The sequence below is a fragment of the Uranotaenia lowii genome, chromosome 1 (assembly GCF_029784155.1).
Source record: "Uranotaenia lowii strain MFRU-FL chromosome 1, ASM2978415v1, whole genome shotgun sequence".
NCBI lineage: Eukaryota > Metazoa > Arthropoda > Insecta > Diptera > Culicidae > Uranotaenia > Uranotaenia lowii.
Window position 1 is genome coordinate 122,710,844 of NC_073691.1, and position 17,355 is coordinate 122,728,198.

The 17,355-nt window shown below is 35.7% G+C and overlaps 1 protein-coding gene across 1 annotated transcript in view; it reads right to left on the reverse strand.

The window, feature by feature from the left end:
• Nucleotides 1–2,820: 2,820 nt before the first annotated feature.
• Nucleotides 2,821–17,355, reverse strand: part of LOC129739580 (BCL2/adenovirus E1B 19 kDa protein-interacting protein 3) — a 49,407-nt gene continuing 34,872 nt past the window's right edge. The window contains exons 3-5 of the mRNA XM_055731056.1: nt 5,030–5,109; nt 4,791–4,952; nt 2,821–4,729 (exon numbers count right to left, since the gene is read on the reverse strand). Coding sequence (XP_055587031.1) covers nt 4,678–4,729; nt 4,791–4,952; nt 5,030–5,109 — 294 coding nt within the window. The 3' untranslated portion in view covers nt 2,821–4,677. The remainder of the gene's footprint in view (nt 4,730–4,790; nt 4,953–5,029; nt 5,110–17,355) is intronic.

Genomic DNA, 17,355 nt, shown 5'->3' on the forward strand with positions numbered 1-17,355 from the left:
CAGCCATGTACATACGCTACACACGCACGCTTCGATGGCTGAACGTCAACTGAATTGATGGTCGGTGGCTGTGGCTCTTCGGCCTATCACTTTCTTTCTCCATGGATTCGGTTCGGTCGGTCCTAGGTTAGTGGAACGAATCCAACCGCACAAGAACGAGTCCACCGTCCTGTAACTTGTAAGTTGCAACTTGCAAATTTGCAAACGTACATCGCATCATCGCGCTGCATGCAAGCAACTTGCAGACTGTAGCTATCTTCGGAAATGATTCTTTCTGTTCGGCTCAAGGGATTTTATCTTCGGGCTTGCAAGTTTGAAATTTTCGTAACGTGCAGTCATCGCGACTTTTACTTGCAGACACGTTCGACGCTCTGCACGTAAGGGAAATAGAATCAGTCTGCAACTTTGCAAGATGATTTTTTCGGAGCTGACGTCGGGCTGTTAGAATCGGCACTGCATGTTTCATGATGGGATCTCTTTGCACCTCTGGACCAGAGTATTGATCGAAGAAACGTGTTTTTGAGCTTAAATCTTGTTACATTGCAACAAACGACGATATTTTTCGATAGAAAAAGCCTTGATCTTCGTAATGAACGGATAAAGCAGTCAAAAACTGTAACATATGCTTTTTTAACCCAGAATATAGCATAGTCACTTCCCAAAGCGGTCCAAAATAGGTCCGTTACCATATAGGGTAACGGACTTATTTTGGACCGGGTACATATTTTGGACCACCTTGTAGCTTTTTGCCAATATTTCTCTCATAAATCATGTTATTCATAAATTTTTTGAACAAATATAGTTAAAGCTACTTCCTATGATTCAAATCACATCTAAAAATTCATTTAAGTAAGCTGTTAACGAAGAGAAAATTGAAAATAATGTTTTGATTTTTCACAGTTGGACCGAATCAGGGCCATTTCAGGAGGACGTGCCATTATTGGAGTCAACTTTCAAGAGGTTTGCTGCATAGCTGTGATGAATTTTACAAATAAAAACATGTTCACAGCTAGAATAAAACACGTGAAAATTATTTTGCAAGCTCGAAAAAGCAAAATAACTGGTTTTAATAGCAATTTGACTCATGTCGAAAATAGGTCCTACTTTTTTCCTTAGGGACTTATTTTGGACCACTCAACATAACCTTTGTATTAAACTTGCTGTTAAATGTTCATGAACACAATAAGACGTTGTACGACGATATGAAAAAATTATGCACACTATTTCAATCACTCATTATGCATAAAATTTGGAATTTAAACATGATTCTATTTAATCAACTCGCCAAAGCCCAAACTCGCCATTAGACGAGGTTCACTTCAATCGGCATAAAACCAAGCCAATCATAGTTTTAACATACTTTTTGTGCACTATGCTTTGAATCACGTTAATCTAACAATCTACATCATGGCAACTGTTTTATATGTTAAAAGCTACAGCTTAAAGCTTTTTATTAAGTCATTGTTTTTTATGCTTCATGAAAAATTATTGAAAGTTTGGTCAAAAAGTTTCAACCACTTAGGATTCCCATTAAAATGAGTGCATTCAGAAAAAAATTTCGAGGAAAAAAACTTGGGTAGGTAGAAGAAACGAAATATAAAACCCGTCTAAAGAAGGGGTTTGGAAAAAAAGACAACACTTCGGCAAATATGTTACGAGTTTAATTTTTGTAACAGTTGAAATATCTCAGTTAATATTAGAACAATTTTATCAAATAATATATTCAATTATAGCTATATATGTTTCAAAATTTGGGAAAAGGTGGTTGAAATGAATCAATTTTACAAGCAATAAAGTACTAAAAATCTAGTTTTTCAGCCCCTGTGGTTATATAATTAAAAAAAAAAACTGTTGGAAAATTACTCCAACGATAAATTTTATCCTGAAACAAAGGTAGTATCAAACTTAAAAGTGAATTTTTGTGAAAAAAAAATCTGGCTTTTAGATGGCTAAAAAGATATCATTTTAATCTTTTTGAATCTATCTACAGAACTGAAGCCAAACAAAATCCACTAAGGTTTTGGAAGTCAAAATGCTTTAATTGATGTCGCGAAGTTCATGAAGTCAGACTTTCTCAACTTATCATTGGGTCGTCTGAAGGAGATTTGCGTTCTGAAAATTGAGCGTAAAGATAAGCCAACTGGCTAGTATTGTACACTGCAGAGCAAATTTCGTCGAGATTTCAGTGTGCTGTCAGAATTTTCATAACATTCGGAACACACTATGTAACAGGAATTTTACTGTTTTACTCTATACTTATCGAACAAACAAAACTTGAATAGTCTATAACAATAAGAAAAGACAAAATTATCTGAATAATTCGCATAACTGCGCATCAATCGCTGTCGAAATATAGCAAAATTTAGAAAAAAAAAACCTATTTAGTTTAAGGGTGGTCCAAAATAGGTCCAAAGGGTGGTTCAAAATAGAAACCTGGTGGTCCAAAATACTGACCAGAGTAATGATTGAAGAAACGTGTTTTTAGGCTTAAATCTTGTTACATTGCAACAAACGACGATATTTTTCGATGGAAAAAGTCTTGATCTTCGAATGAACTGATAAAGCAGTCGGAAATTGTAACATATGCTTTTTTATTCCAGAAAATAGCATAGCCACTTCCCAAAGCGGTCCAAAATAGGTCCGTTACCCTAGTTATTTCGTTTAGGTGATTTCCGTAGTATTTGCAACACGTAACATGCAGAAGTTTGTAGAAACCATTATTTCACAGCCATAGATACCTACTATTCAACTCGAACGATGATATCGATACAGGATTTCTCATATTTTAGATTATTTATTCGATAGAAAATGAATTTTTTTTTTCTTTGCTTTATTAATCTCTTTCGAAGGGATTTGTATAAAAATTGGTTTCTAAATAATAAAATTACGATAATAATTTATTTTATTGGTTAATATAAGTTTAATGGATTTCGAATTCTTATGATCATTCGTGCCGCTATGTTTGCCATTTATTTTCGGAAAAGCCAATGAGTCGATAAGTATGACAATCGGTTACTTAGAGGATTATAAATTGTTTCATATCTTAAGCGTGATTGAGAAATTGTTGGCTTAGTGAAGTGCAATTTTGAAATTAGAAAGATTTTCCGCCTATTTTCAGTCAGATATCTAAAGTTACATACTCTTCCGAGAATGTATTTAGAAAGTGAGAGCTTCTTGAAAAGGAAGTTGTAAGCTTTTCTTTAACTGGGGAATACTAACAAAATTGCCAAGAGATGGCGCACCCAGCACTTAAAAGTTTTTTTTATCTGAAGATTGGATGCACGATGATGTTTGAAAGCGGAGTTTTCATTGTAAAATACATTGTTTAGCCCTTGGACATGTTTATGACATGAATTACATTCTATATAGTTTTATTATTTAAAGTAGATCATAAAATGGAATTCTTTACTTGTTTTTTTTATCGTAGAAGTTTATAAATAAGATACTTTCCTCGAGCTTATATGCTGTCGTAGTCGAGAGTGTCTGCTCATCTAACCGACTCAACCTTTTTTCGATCGCAAAATTGGATTGTAGTTTAATGTTGGCAAAAATTTTCAATAAGAATAAAAAAGTAGAAATCCAATGAAATACATATTTAGACTGTAAACATGATGCTTTTCAAATCTTAACGTACAACAGAAATTTAAAAAAAAAATAACATTTAGTTTTAAACATATAAAGATCACATGATACGGATTTCAGTAGTATTGGGATCTGAAAACTATTTTTTCCAAAAAAAAAATGTTTTTTCAGTTGTTTTCCATCAATTTCACTGTACATTCTCTAACTAGTCTAAACTTGAAATTTCGCTCTGCTTCACTACTTTTCATCACATCAATGTCTGCACAGTTTGTTCCTCTCATTTTCCTGAGTTTCCAGTAAAGTTTTTATTGATACAAAGAACATTCGTGCAACCTCGAAGCCTCGGATTACGCGTAATTTAAAACCCTATCTTTCTGCACTGGTTTTGCATATCACCCAGACGTACCGCTCTGCGAATACATAAAGTTTGTTATGCTATTTAAACACCTCTCTCGCGATACTTGCTGAAATATGTCGATTCAATAGCATAACAATATATTGCGGCATTAAAACACAACTTCTCATAGATATTGTATGAAAATTGTGGCTTGGATAATGCGGATAACCGAAGCTCGGAAATGCAGAGTTCTACTGTATACTATAATATGATTTTAATTTATTTCTTGTTGCATCTTTCTACTCAATAGATAATTAGCTCTAGCCTGATGTTTTATCAGTTTTCAATGATTCGAAAAAAGGGGCTGAAGATACGTTATGTTGTTCCACAACATTGGACCACAAGCTTAGACGTCTGTTCACTGTATCGTTTGTATCCAAAGAAGTAAAGTCGTTCTCGGTGATGGAAAGGTTCAATTTCTCCTAATGCAGGTGAATGTGTTGGAGTAAGGTGTATGATGTATCAAAATCACTGCAAAGGGTGGTTTTCTGTGCTGGAACTAATATACTCTGATACGATGATAAGATGATTGCTTTCATCCAGTTTACTCTTTTGACACTTTGACTAATGCTGGTATTGAATGACTGTCATTGTTTGGGATGCTAATATTGATGCTCTAAAAATATCAAAAACCCCACGAGCTGCAGTCATCTCTAATGTGTTGGTTCTATATAGCTGTAAGACTAAGCTTTTGCAGATTATTCAATCGAAATCCTAGTGAAAAGCAGTCCTCTTTTATGCAACCAAGCGCTGAAATTTAAGAGCATAATATTAGTTATATGACGCTGTTTTTAACCTCGGTTATACTCACCCAATTCCAGCACCTAGCAGCAGTGATAATACATTCGTTAGTACGAGCGAATACAGAACTTCGCGTGAAAACAATGAGTTTTTCCCAAATCGGGCCAGTCGCATTGAGTATCCCTGTTGGATGCGTCGCATTCCTTGCTTGGGCTGTTCAAATTTCCAGTCTCTGTTGAATAGATGAAGATTTTTTTTAATTAGTTAAAGTAATCTTTAAAAACAAAACGTCGAACAAATTAAACTCACTTTGGGGGTAGCGCGACTGGTCGACTATTCCATTCCCACACCCAGTCTGCGTCTTCCTTTTGAGCTTTGGTACCTCCGTCCTGAATAGAAAAAAAAATAATTAGAGTGTTTTCTTTATAATATTGTACGGGGATTAAAAGAGAATATAGAATGTAGATATAGATAGGTATTTTGTTTTTTTTTACATAAGTAGAATGTATATGATAGGAATTCTTCTATCATGTCTTCGCTTGATATTAATAGCTTTCTTTTAAAATTCTGTCGAGTATTATTGAATCAATACTCGACAGAATTTTTAAAGATAGCTATAAATATCAAGCGATGAAATGCTAGAAGAAATCGCCAGAGCGCCAAACTTTTCCAAAATCAGTTTGGGTACATTGGTACCAAAAATGCTGCACTGTTCAAAACTTTTCTTTCTCAATTAAAGCATTTTTTTTGTAAAGAATCAAATCGTGAGTGCTTGTTCACCTGTTGTTTGATTTACAGTTGAAAAATTAACTAGGAGAATTTCAACTCAGTATGATCTCATGAAGTGCTGAGAATGTAGAATTTTCTTGCCGCAATTCATTTCAATAGTGCTTATGGCTTCAATTGAAAATTCTCAATAAAAAACAAAATAATCAACAATATGGTCAATGAGGAAATCATGCCATTGACCGACAGTTTTTATTCCAAGTCTGCACCAGTTCAGTTTTTGATGAGAAACACAGCTGATATGGCTTTATCATCTGTACGATGATGACGCGAATGGGTAAAATCGTGGAACTAATAACTCGCGTATGACCCATTATTTTACGCTTTATCTCGACTTTATTTTTAGTCCTCATCCAGAATGAGAAAAAGAAAACAAACGCTGATATGTAGGTAAACGGTGCAGATTCACTGCTGTGTTGTGTTAGCAAATGTCGCAATGAAATCATCCCGCAAACATTTGCCGTTCGTTATAAATTTTTGCGTGGTTGCTTGTTACCGGAGTCAGTTTGTTTAACTGTGTTGCTCCAAGGCCTCGACCCTAAGATTGCGCGCAATGAAAGAATAAGTCAGTAAATGCAAAACATTATCAATTTCACTTGCTTCTGCTGCGTTAACCTCGTTTTCAGGTTCATCTCAACAAAGCGTACTCCAGTTTGATGGTTGATAAAGAGCTTTACAGTTTGCAAACGCAAAGCAGATCTGATCATTGCCCTTTATTCGATTTTTTGTTTATTCCCTTCCTTTCAATTTCACAGAAAGCTTATTGTTTTTACAAAAGTAGATTGAGTTAATGGTAATGATTATATAGCTTCTTCATAGCCATCTTTTTGCTGTTGTTATCAACGGAAGAAAGTTTAACCGAATGATCGTTTATTAAAAACCTCAGCAACATCTGGGGAAAATTGTAATGGTACCAGAAGAATAATTTTGACGTTTTTGTATGAAGTTTAATCCACCAAACTGCCCACAGTTTCGTCCCATCGAGAGGTAAATTGAAAAAGGGTTAAAGATCAATTAAATCATCACCTGATATGCCAAAGTAGTAGAAAAAGTGTCCTATGCAGTTGATGTTACCATTGTGCAGAAATTGATGGGAGGAATTCGACGAAAAGCTCGAAAATTCATCAAAACAGCAATAAAATAGTTATTTTTTTTTAATATTTTTCACTCAAAGTTTACCAAAAACATATTTTTATCAATCCTGTACGTCATTTCCTCATGTAGAAATCGAGGATTGTATCAAAGATCTTTTTTTTTTTTTTTATTTGTCTGCGTTTACACGACTTTGCCTAGGGCCAATTATGGCCCAACTTGGCTGACTAGTGTATGTTACAGTTTTTGTGTATATATGTTCTTGTATTGTTTTTCCTGTCATATCTATTTTTAGACTTTTCGAGTCTACTTTATCGGTAGCTTTCATTATCAATTATTATGTGCCTGATCTTATTGTGTTTATACTCCGGGGAGTTTACAATCGTTGTTTCGAATACATGTTCATGTTTTGTATTTTTTCATGGTTGTATGGGCGATACCCGATTTACTTGTAGTGTTTATACTCCAGGGGAGTTTACATTTTCGTGTATGATGTCCGAAGACCTATTCTTGGCCGAGGCCTTTTATTCGATTCTTGTTACTCATGAAGAGTTTACAATTTTTGGTATTTGTCCGAAGACATTCTTATTCTGTGTGTGTCCGAAGACCTATTCTTGTTTAGCCCTAAGCTAAAGGTGTATAACTTAGGGCTATTTTTTTGTTAGGGGGGTGAGGAATCGAACCTCTCATTGTCTGATTGTAAATCAAACCATCACCTAGCTGACTGAGCTAAGTGCCCCCCCACAAAGATCTTTAAGTATCAAGATAGTCGGGCTGTTGTTCTCTCGAACAAATCGTTGTTGACGCCAACACATTGGGATTGGTGCTGCCACTCTGCGAGATGGGATCCAAGCTTTGCAGCTTTCTTCTCAAGCATTGCAGCTTTGCATTCAAAGCTTTGAGTAAAAGCACTAAAACATTGAACATCCAACGTCAGTTCACTCACACCATGATTGTTTTTTTTATTGTTTGCAGTTATGTAAATTCAGATCCAGATCCCGGCAGCGATATACAATCCGTGTGGAGCACATCTCTCAGATTGAGAGCATGGGAGATGAAAGTTCAAATCTGAGAAAAAAGTTTAAATGTGAGGAAAAAAACTTAAATTTGAGAGATGTGCTCCACACGGATTGTATATTGTTGCCGGGATCTGGAAAAGTTACACGATTCCTCTATAAAACGTGTGACCAACATCTATTTGCTAAGTGTTAGTGAATCTCAATTATAAGCTTTTTTGATCAGATTAAAGTTTTTTTTTGCCTCGAGAGCATTGTAGATGAAAGCTTAAATCTGAGAAAAAAGCTTAAATCTGAGAGTTGTGCTCAACACGGCTTCTATAAGGTTGCATCCCCTGCACGTTTTATAGAGTAAACATGTAACAATGCATTATCCTGGATTTTGACTTCTGAAAAAGCTTAGAGTGATGTAAATCGCCTAATAAAAAAATTCCGATAACTTTACTTTTGTATGTATGTAGCTAAACGCACCCGTGGCTGGTAGGTTTATCGACCCGAGTCGGTACGGAGTCTTGATCGCACGTTCAAATATTGTTCGTGCTTAACTCATCAACAATTAGTCTGTTCAATGAAATCTAGTCGAAACGGGTCGAAACAAGTAGAAATGGATTGATAGTTGATCACCTGTCTCTTTCCAATTGACTTCGACCGATTTCTACCAGGTCGAAACGAATCCTGCTGCCGAGCTGGATCGGTTTCGACTAGTTTCAACTTGCGCCGTTGAACAACGACCTGACTAATTTCAACCAAAACATTGGCTCGTTGAACATCTACCACTTGACAGAAACCAGTTGAAACCAATTTTTATCAACCTTTGAACGAAGTTAATAATTGCACTACCGATCCGTTACCACTGGCTTGGGACAGATTTGACTAATCTTACTCCCTTTCATCTGTTCGAAACAAATAACGAATTCTGAAAAAGTATTCAAATATCTAAATGGGGATTGGGTTTAGGCTTAATAGCGGCACGTTATCCAAATATACGGGAAAATTGAATAGTCGTATCATTGCCAAATTCTGTGTTTCGTATTTTAATAATCTAAAGACGTCAAAATGTCACAGATTACGTCAACTTTCCAATTCACTTTTCAATAAATGTCTAATTAAAATGGTCATAAATTTATAAAAATTTAGATAAAATATAACTTTTTCAGACATCCGGATCTGCTACCGTTAGGATCTGCTTTCAGGAACATGCATGCCACCGAAGATTATAAGGGGAACCATAAAAGCATAAAAATGTTTTCAAGTTCTTCTAGCAAATCTGACCTCCAGAATGATCAGACGTTCGCATCTACTGCAGACCCATTAGTCTATGAAATAGATATAGGTGCTGTTTTAAAGGCTCATCCTTACTCAACTATTGATGATATCACAAAGCTTAACGTTTTATTTAACTAGACACTGGCTACCTTCATCACAATTTTCGTTTCCATACTCCGAGCATTTGAAAAGTCGAAGTGCTGAAAAAGAAAAACGATACGCAAGTGCAAAGCATTTGGAAACACTCAAAAATTGGCTTTTTTCCAAAACTGAGCAAATTTTTTTTTGTCAAATCTGTCCGCTCTTTGTAGTCAACCTCACTGGTGGAGTTAATAAAACTGTTTAATTGTTAAATCTTGTTACTAAGCCAATGACTTGTTTTTCAAAACTCACTGAAAAAAAGCTGTAAGTATTCGATAAGATATAAAGAGACGAACCAATTCAGCAAACCTCTGTAAAAAAATTAAATATAATGAATAGCAATCTATATTTTATTTGTCTAGATCTTGCTTATTTGTGTTTTAAATGTTTATTTATTTTAGATTGTTTTTTTTGATTGACCCCCCCTAAGAGCAATCTCTAGATCCGCGCCTGCTTCTAACTTCAGCTTTCTCAGGCAATAAAAGAATTTTTTTCGACCCACATAAAAACTGATTTACAGCCTTTTTTCCAAAGCTTGTTTATTTTAATTTCTTCGACCTTGAATTACTTTTAAATGAATGATTGTAGCTAAATATTTTCTGAGAATTATATTTCAGTCGTCACAAGCTTTTCAAAATTATGAATTTAGAAAAAATCGATCGAGAAACAAGGGAGCTTTAGCAGAAAAAGTGGCGATATAAATAGGTATACCACATACCTAAATACATAGGGGAGAATGAGGATACTTGATCCCTGGGGATACTTGATTCCTTAGCTATATCTCGAAACTGGAATGTCTTACAAAGATCAAATGTTCTAGAAAAATGTGCCAAAATGAGCAAAATAACAATGCTTGTAGTTTAAAAAATTTTAACAAAATAATTGTTTGAGTAATTGAACTTTGTTTGAAAAATTTCACAAAATGTAACTTGAAGTTCTTCTTTCATCACTTTAAAATGATCCTTACATGGGAAAATTATGAAAAAAATATTTGTTCCAATGTATCAATCATTCGAGCGTAAAATGAACTTCATAATGCCATACTTTCAAAGTAATGGAAAACTCTAAACTCTTTTTAAGAAAAAGTTTTCTAAAATGTTGATTATGGGTACAATTGATTCCCTAGAGTTGGGTACAATTGATCCCCCTTCCAAACGGCATATTCTTCTTCTGAATTGATCGTTATGATAGCTGATTACGAAATTACTAATATTTATCCAAAAACTAATATTTATCGAACAATTGTCTGAAGAAAAGAGCAAAAATAATTAATTTTCGCTTAGTTATAAAAAATAGCGCCTTTAAGTATGCAATGTTATTAGCGTTAAGACAAAGTTATAGAATTTTCTTCTTATGTCTGCTATAAATTGTGAAATGAGAACAAACATGACCAAAATAGTCAATTAACATTCTATCTTGGGGTTTGTTTGATTTTTATACAAGGATTAGGGCTCCCTGAATAAAAGATCAAGTCTCCTTCAGTAGGGGATCAAGTCTCCTCTAACTTCAGAAAAATCGCATTTTTTTTACTTCCACGAAAATGCTTCTAGTTCATCAACGGGTACAAGTATCGTTCTAATTTTTGGAGCATAGAAACTTGAAGTTACAAGCTGTCAGAAAATGCCAAAGACGGCGAGTTGTCAAATTTTTCCAAAAAGATATGGTGAAAATAAGAAAAGGGGATCAAGTATCCCCACTCTCCCCTATACCACGGACAGATCCCTGCAACGTTACACGATTTGTCTATGTATCGTGTGACCAACATCTTTTAAACATGTGCTCGTGAATCTCGTTTTTAAGCTTTTTTTCCTCAGATTTAAGCTTTTTTTGCCTTGAGAACATAGGAAACGAGAGCTCAAATCTGAGGAAAAAAGCTTAAATCTGTCAAAACGAGGGGATAAAAGGGGAAATTTGAGAGATGTGCTCCACACGGTTTGAATAACATTGCCGGGAAGTGCGTGTTGATTATCAGATTCTCTACAGAGGTTCGGCTTAAAATCTCTGCGGTGCGTTTCATACTCCCCCCTCCCCCTAAGTTGTCCACGTGGTATGTGAACGGCCCCTAATAATGAACCAAAAATGAAGTATTTTGTGGAGTTTTTTCCGAGGAATCGAATGAAGGCTGTTTGAGCCGTTGCACGCTCCGGAAAATGAAGTTATGGCTGTTTTACCTTCAATTCCCCTACATTTTTCAAATTGTTAAGAAAACGCATGTTCGGACTTGAAAACTTTGAACCAAATGGGTTGTATCTCATGTATTTTTTTTCCAAGGAATCCAACGAAGCCTATTTGAGCCACCGCACGGATTGGAAACAGAAGTTATGACTGTTTTACCCTCAATTTCCCTACATTTTTCAAATAGCTCAGAAAAAGCAAGTTCGGACTTGAAAATTTTGAACCAAATGTAACGTATCATGTGTGATTTTTTTCGGGGAATACAACGAAGCCTATTTGACACACCGCACACATCGGAAACAAGAGTTATGGCTGTTTTACCCTCAATTCCCTTTCCTTTTTTCAAAAAGTTCAGAAAAATCATGTTCGGACTTGAAAATTTTGAGCTAAATGAGACTTATCTTATGCAATTTTATCCGAGGAATCCAATGGAGCCTGTTTGAGCCACCGCACGCTTTGAAATAGTGAGTTATGGCTGTTTTTACCCTCAATTCCCCTACATTTTTCTGAAATCATTGAAAAATGTAGGGGAATCGGGGGTAAAAACAGCCATAACTCACTATTTTAAAGCGTGCAGTGGCTCAAACAGGCTTCGTTGCATTTCCCCGAAAAAAATCACACATGATACGTTCCATTTGAATCAAAATTTTCGAGTCCGAACATGCTTTTTCTGAGCTATTTGAAAAATGTAGGTAAATTGAGGGTAAAACAGCCATAACTTCTGTTTCCAATCCGTGGTGTGGCTCAAATAGACTTCGTTGGATTCCTTGGAAAAAAAATAACATAAGATTCAACCCATTTGGTTCAAAATTTTCAAGTCCGAACATGATTTTTTCTTAAACCATTGAAAACTGTAGGGTAAAAACAGTCATAACTCCATTTTACAAAGCGTGCGGTGGCTCAAACAGGCTCCATTGGATTCCTCGGAAAAAATCACACAAGATACGTCCCAAAAGATTCAAAATTTTCAAGTCCGAACATGCGTTTTCTTAACAATTTGTAAAATGTAGGGGAATTGAAGGTAAAACAGCCATAACTTCATTTTCCGAAGCGTGCGGCGGCTCAAACAGCCTTCATTCGATTCCTCGGAAAAAAACTCCACAAAATACTTTACTTTTGGTTCATTATTATCTGGTCTCAACATGCTTTTTTTGAGCTATTTCAAAAATGTTGGGCAATTGAGGGTAAAACAGCCACAACTCCTGTTCCTTATCCGTGCGGTGGCTCAAATAGGCTTCGTTGGATTCCTTGAAAAAAATCACATAGGATTCATTCCATTTGGTTCAAATTTTTCAAGTCCGAACATGCTTTTTTCTTAAATTATTGAAAAATGTAGGGGAATTGAGGGTAAAACAACCATAACTTCATTTTCCGAAGCGTGCAGTGGCTCAAACAGCCTTTATTGGATTCCTCGGAAAAAATTACACAAGATACGTCCCAAAAGATTACAAATTTTCAAGTTCGAACATGCTTTTTCTTAACAATTTGAAAAATTAAGGGGAAATTTAGGGTAAAACAGTCATAACTCCATTGTCCAAAGCGTGCGAGAGCTCAAACAGCATTAATTCGATTTCTCGTAAAAAATCACACAAGATACAACCCATTTGGTTCAAAATTTTCAAGTTCGAATTTGCTTTTTTCTGAAATAATCGAAAAATATAGGGGAGTTGACGGTAAAAACAGCCATAACTCCATTTTCTGAAGCGTGCGGAGGCCAGAACAGCCTTCATTCGATTCCTCAGAAAAAATTACACACGATAGGTCTGTTTTCGTTTAAAATTCTCTGGTTCGAAACGGTGTTTTTCTGGAATGTTTACAAAATATTGGGGAATTAGGGGTTAAAAAAGCACTATATCTCCGTTCGTAAGCTTGTACGGAGTTTGAAACTATGTCCAATCGATTCTCCGGAAATTTTCACAAAAGGAAAGTATATTTCCATAGATTTTGGTCATGTTGCACGAAAGATATTGAATTACTTCGCGGTTTGTACACTTTTTACCCCATTGTGCATCGGAAAAAAATCATTTTCATTAGAAGTAGGTACACTGGTAGGTAGTCAATGAAATTCCCGTTTGCACAGATGTCGATCAGATTTGATTCCATTTTATTATTTTTATATTTTTACTTCCGTTGTATGTTGTTCGGTAGAAATAAAGTAGCCAAATGTTTTCAAATTGTTTGTTTAAATAAATAAATATTTTTAAAATATCAATGGTTTTCTTTAAATAAAAGATATTGAAAAAAATCTGAAAAATGTTTTGGGTTGGTTTAGGCATCCATTTTTTTTAAATCAGTGGTTGTTTTATCACGAAAATAGGTAATAAAAAAAACATTTCATGTTAATTGTTAAAGAGTAGTTTTTGAAATATATTTTGTTCTACAACTATAAGAGTTAATATTTTTATAACTCAATTTGTTACGGAATGGTAAATATGTAAGGCTGAAGTCAACTTTTCTATTGCAAATTAATGGAATTTGATTTTTTCTTTAGACGTCGAAAACAATCCCTTCACTATATTTTTTTGTAATTATGACATAGACTATGAAAGATTCTGAACAAAGTAATGCTTGTTCCGTCGCGTTTCTTGACGTGTCGCTCTTATTATACCATCCGCTTTAAAGTTAGAAAATAAATCTCTTAATACTATATTTTTTTATAAATAAAGACATAGATTGATTCCCGTTTTGTTTTTCAAATCAATGATTCGATACATTTCTTTTCTAAATAAATGTGATAAATCATTTAAGAATTGGTGAAATGCATTGAAAACGGATTTAAATGTCACTGCATCATTCATAATTGACTTTTAAACAATGGTTTTTTTGCCCGCAAAAACTCATAAATATAATCTGAATTGTTTGTTTCAGTGCAACAGCTTTGACGTCTTGCGGTAGTTTTTCTTCTTCTTTTGGAAGAGTTGCAAAAATCCAACTTTTCTCTGTAGGAGCAATAAAATCGCGAGTCTACATAATCGCACTTTGCTCTTCTTTGCAGAACGATTTCATTTCGTTAAACTCAAACTGCAATGATGCTATTGAAAGTTCAACTCGGAAAGCATCAGGAAGTAAGCTTCGGGTAAACCAACCCCCTGGCAACTTGACGTTTCCCATACTAATCGCGTGTGCCAGTTTTTCTGGTTCTCTGGTTCTGTCAAAATCTCATTTTCACTCAACAAACATATCGAAAGGGTGGATAATGAAATGTTCGACAAATTAAGGTTTCAAACATATTTTTTATTGAAAAAAAAAGTTTTTAAAAACAATGATTAAGAATCACCTATTAAGCGGAAAATGAGTTGATATTTAAAGAAAAACACGATAATATGGTCAAAAAAGTCAGCGTGGTAAATGGCTTTTATTTATGAAATACACAAACAAATTTTAATTCAAAAATCTTGTAAATGTTTTAATTATTGCATGGTAAATTTTAAAAACAACATTTTATTCATTTCTAAACAATATTACCTTTGTTAGTTTTTTTCGAAGAGATTCTTTAGAATCATTAAGTTGCTTAGCGAAGGACTCCATCCGAAACACAATCAACACATAATTTCAACAACAAGTTTCGATGGTTAACTAAAGCATCTTGATCCAAAATGTTTTCGGCTAATCCTCTAAAAACATCCCGTGCATCATTTGAAACCTGTGTCAGAGTTCGATTCATTATGATATCATAATATAGTATACTAAGTTTATACTTTGAGGATTTTGTTCTACAATTTTTACCTCCAACTCGGTTATTCTGCAGACCTTTAACACATCGGCATTAACTTCTAATCTGCCAATAAAACTATTGAAAAGTTCATTTCTGCAATCTTCACATTTGATGCTACTTACTATTTTTTTTTTTTGAATTAAACTTTCCGAAATTTTATCTGTACGTCACTTGTGCAAATGCAAAGCCATCACCTCAACTCGTTTCCGCTTTCATTCTCAGTGTTTACTATCTCAACATATTTGTTAAACTAATATTTCATAACATTCAGCTGGATAAAATTTTACCGTAATAAACTTAAGGAAATAGCGGAACTATTTCAAACCACGTTATGTTTAACGAAATAAACTCATAACTCTATCTGGTGACGCCTTGTAACAAAAACACAACGGATTCGCAAGGAATATTGAAAGATATTCCTTAAAATATTCCTTGACGGATTCGGATGAAAGATGGCCATTTTGTAATCTTTGCTATAAACAGAAATGTTATTAAGTTGGAACCGAGAATGGAACACAAATAGATTGAAATAAAATTACTTATTTCATTGACAACTATTATAAAATTTAATTATAAAGTTATTTATTTTTCTTTTTTGCATCACTTTTGATTATGTGCCCTTTTAAAATGGTATTTCGTCAGTTGAATTGCATCCACGGATGCCGAAACAAAATCAAGTGGTTTCAATGGAAAATGAACGTTGCCGCTGCTAGGGACGACCCAGGATGCATGTAAACAAACGCGACTAGTGCGACATCTACCATTTTGAAGACGGCACAGCAAACTCGACTAAACTGTCAAGTTGCCAGGGGGTTGGGGTAAACTCAGCAGGAGTGAACAGCAATCGGGGGAAACATCAGCGAAACGAACGTACAGTTCTGCGAATTCAAAATTCAAATCGTTTTCGTTCGGCAGCCGAATACATCAATCCAGAGATGCCAATGTGCCTGACTTTTCAGGTATTGCCATATTTTTCGAGGCTCTGTCTGACAACCTGATAAGCCATTGAATTTGCCTGATTTTTGATAGTATGCCTGATTTTGCCTGATTTATTCGAATGTGATAAAAAAGGCGTAGTAAGGAACTGGATTAGGTACCATTGCTGAAGTGGAAAAGTGGAAATGTGGCTGAATCAAAGCAATCGAAAGATTCCCTTGAATTCTTATTTAAAAAAGGGTATTTTTATGTTCCGAGCGGAGGTGACCGTGATATTAAATAACGGAACATAAAACACGGGGTTTAACTTAAAACCATTGTATTATAAAACGAACTTTTTGGACTTAATAAAAACGTGAACATTAGTGTGTCGCGACGGAAACTAAAGTGGATATAAACATAAACATAACATTAACATCTCTTTCTCTCACTCATGCTGTCTCCACTGACGAGAGCTGTCAGCTGCCGTCAGTGAGCCCAGTGCTCGCGTAGGTTTGTTCATGGCCCCAACATCTCCCCTCTTAATAGATCTGGTACGGATCGAACCACTGCGGCGCTCTTCGAACTCGCGAAGACCGGCGTGGTTGCTGCACAGCTGGTAATGTTTCTATTGCCGTCCGAAAGCCGGACGAATTCCTCGTAGTGGTAGTAGAGGACGGAGACGACGACGATGGCACTGATGCTGACAACGAAGAAGCATCATTACTCGGCGATGATGCTTTATTTTCAGGATGCAAAGCTTGTACAGGCGTAGAATGATGGGAAGGTGCACCAGGATTCGAAACGTTCGGCGAACTATGTCTTTGGGACGATACATTTGTTTTTGATGGAGCAGAAGGTAGTTGCAAGTTGTGCTCCCTCAAAAGTATGTCCAACGGTAGCATTTGGTCATTGGAATCGACTGGTACATCTGGAGTGAGCGTGTCGCTGGATGATCGGCTTCTCATCTGGTTCACATGAATTCGACACATTCGGGAGTCTTCGATCCAAACGTTGTACATGACTCGACCAACACGTTCAAGCACGATACCGGCTGCCCATCTCCAGGTGTTTTTGGAATGAAGTTGAGCATAAACTGAATCATGTTGCTTGAAGCAGCGCACTTTACCTTCGAGTTGCCTCTCCGGAACGTTGGGTGTCGGTGGTGGTCGAAGTAACTCCAAACAAGTACGGATTGGTCGCCCAAATATTAAATCCGCAGGTGATTGGCCAGTAACAGGATTAGGAGTTGTTCTGTAGGTTAGCAAAAATGTATCCAGAGCTTGTTGAATACTCGCCTTCCCTTCTCGGATTTTTCGCAAGGAGCGTTTGAAAGTGTCGACAAAACGCTCGACTTGCCCGTTTGATTGTGGGTGATAGGGGGCTGTTGTAACGTGATGAATGGCGTTTTCGACACAAAAGGTTGCAAACTCGGTACTGGTGAATTGCGAGCCATTATCGCTGACCAAAGTTATCGGCATTCCGAAGCGTGCAAATATGCCCCGTAAGATACCGATGGTAGCTGCTGA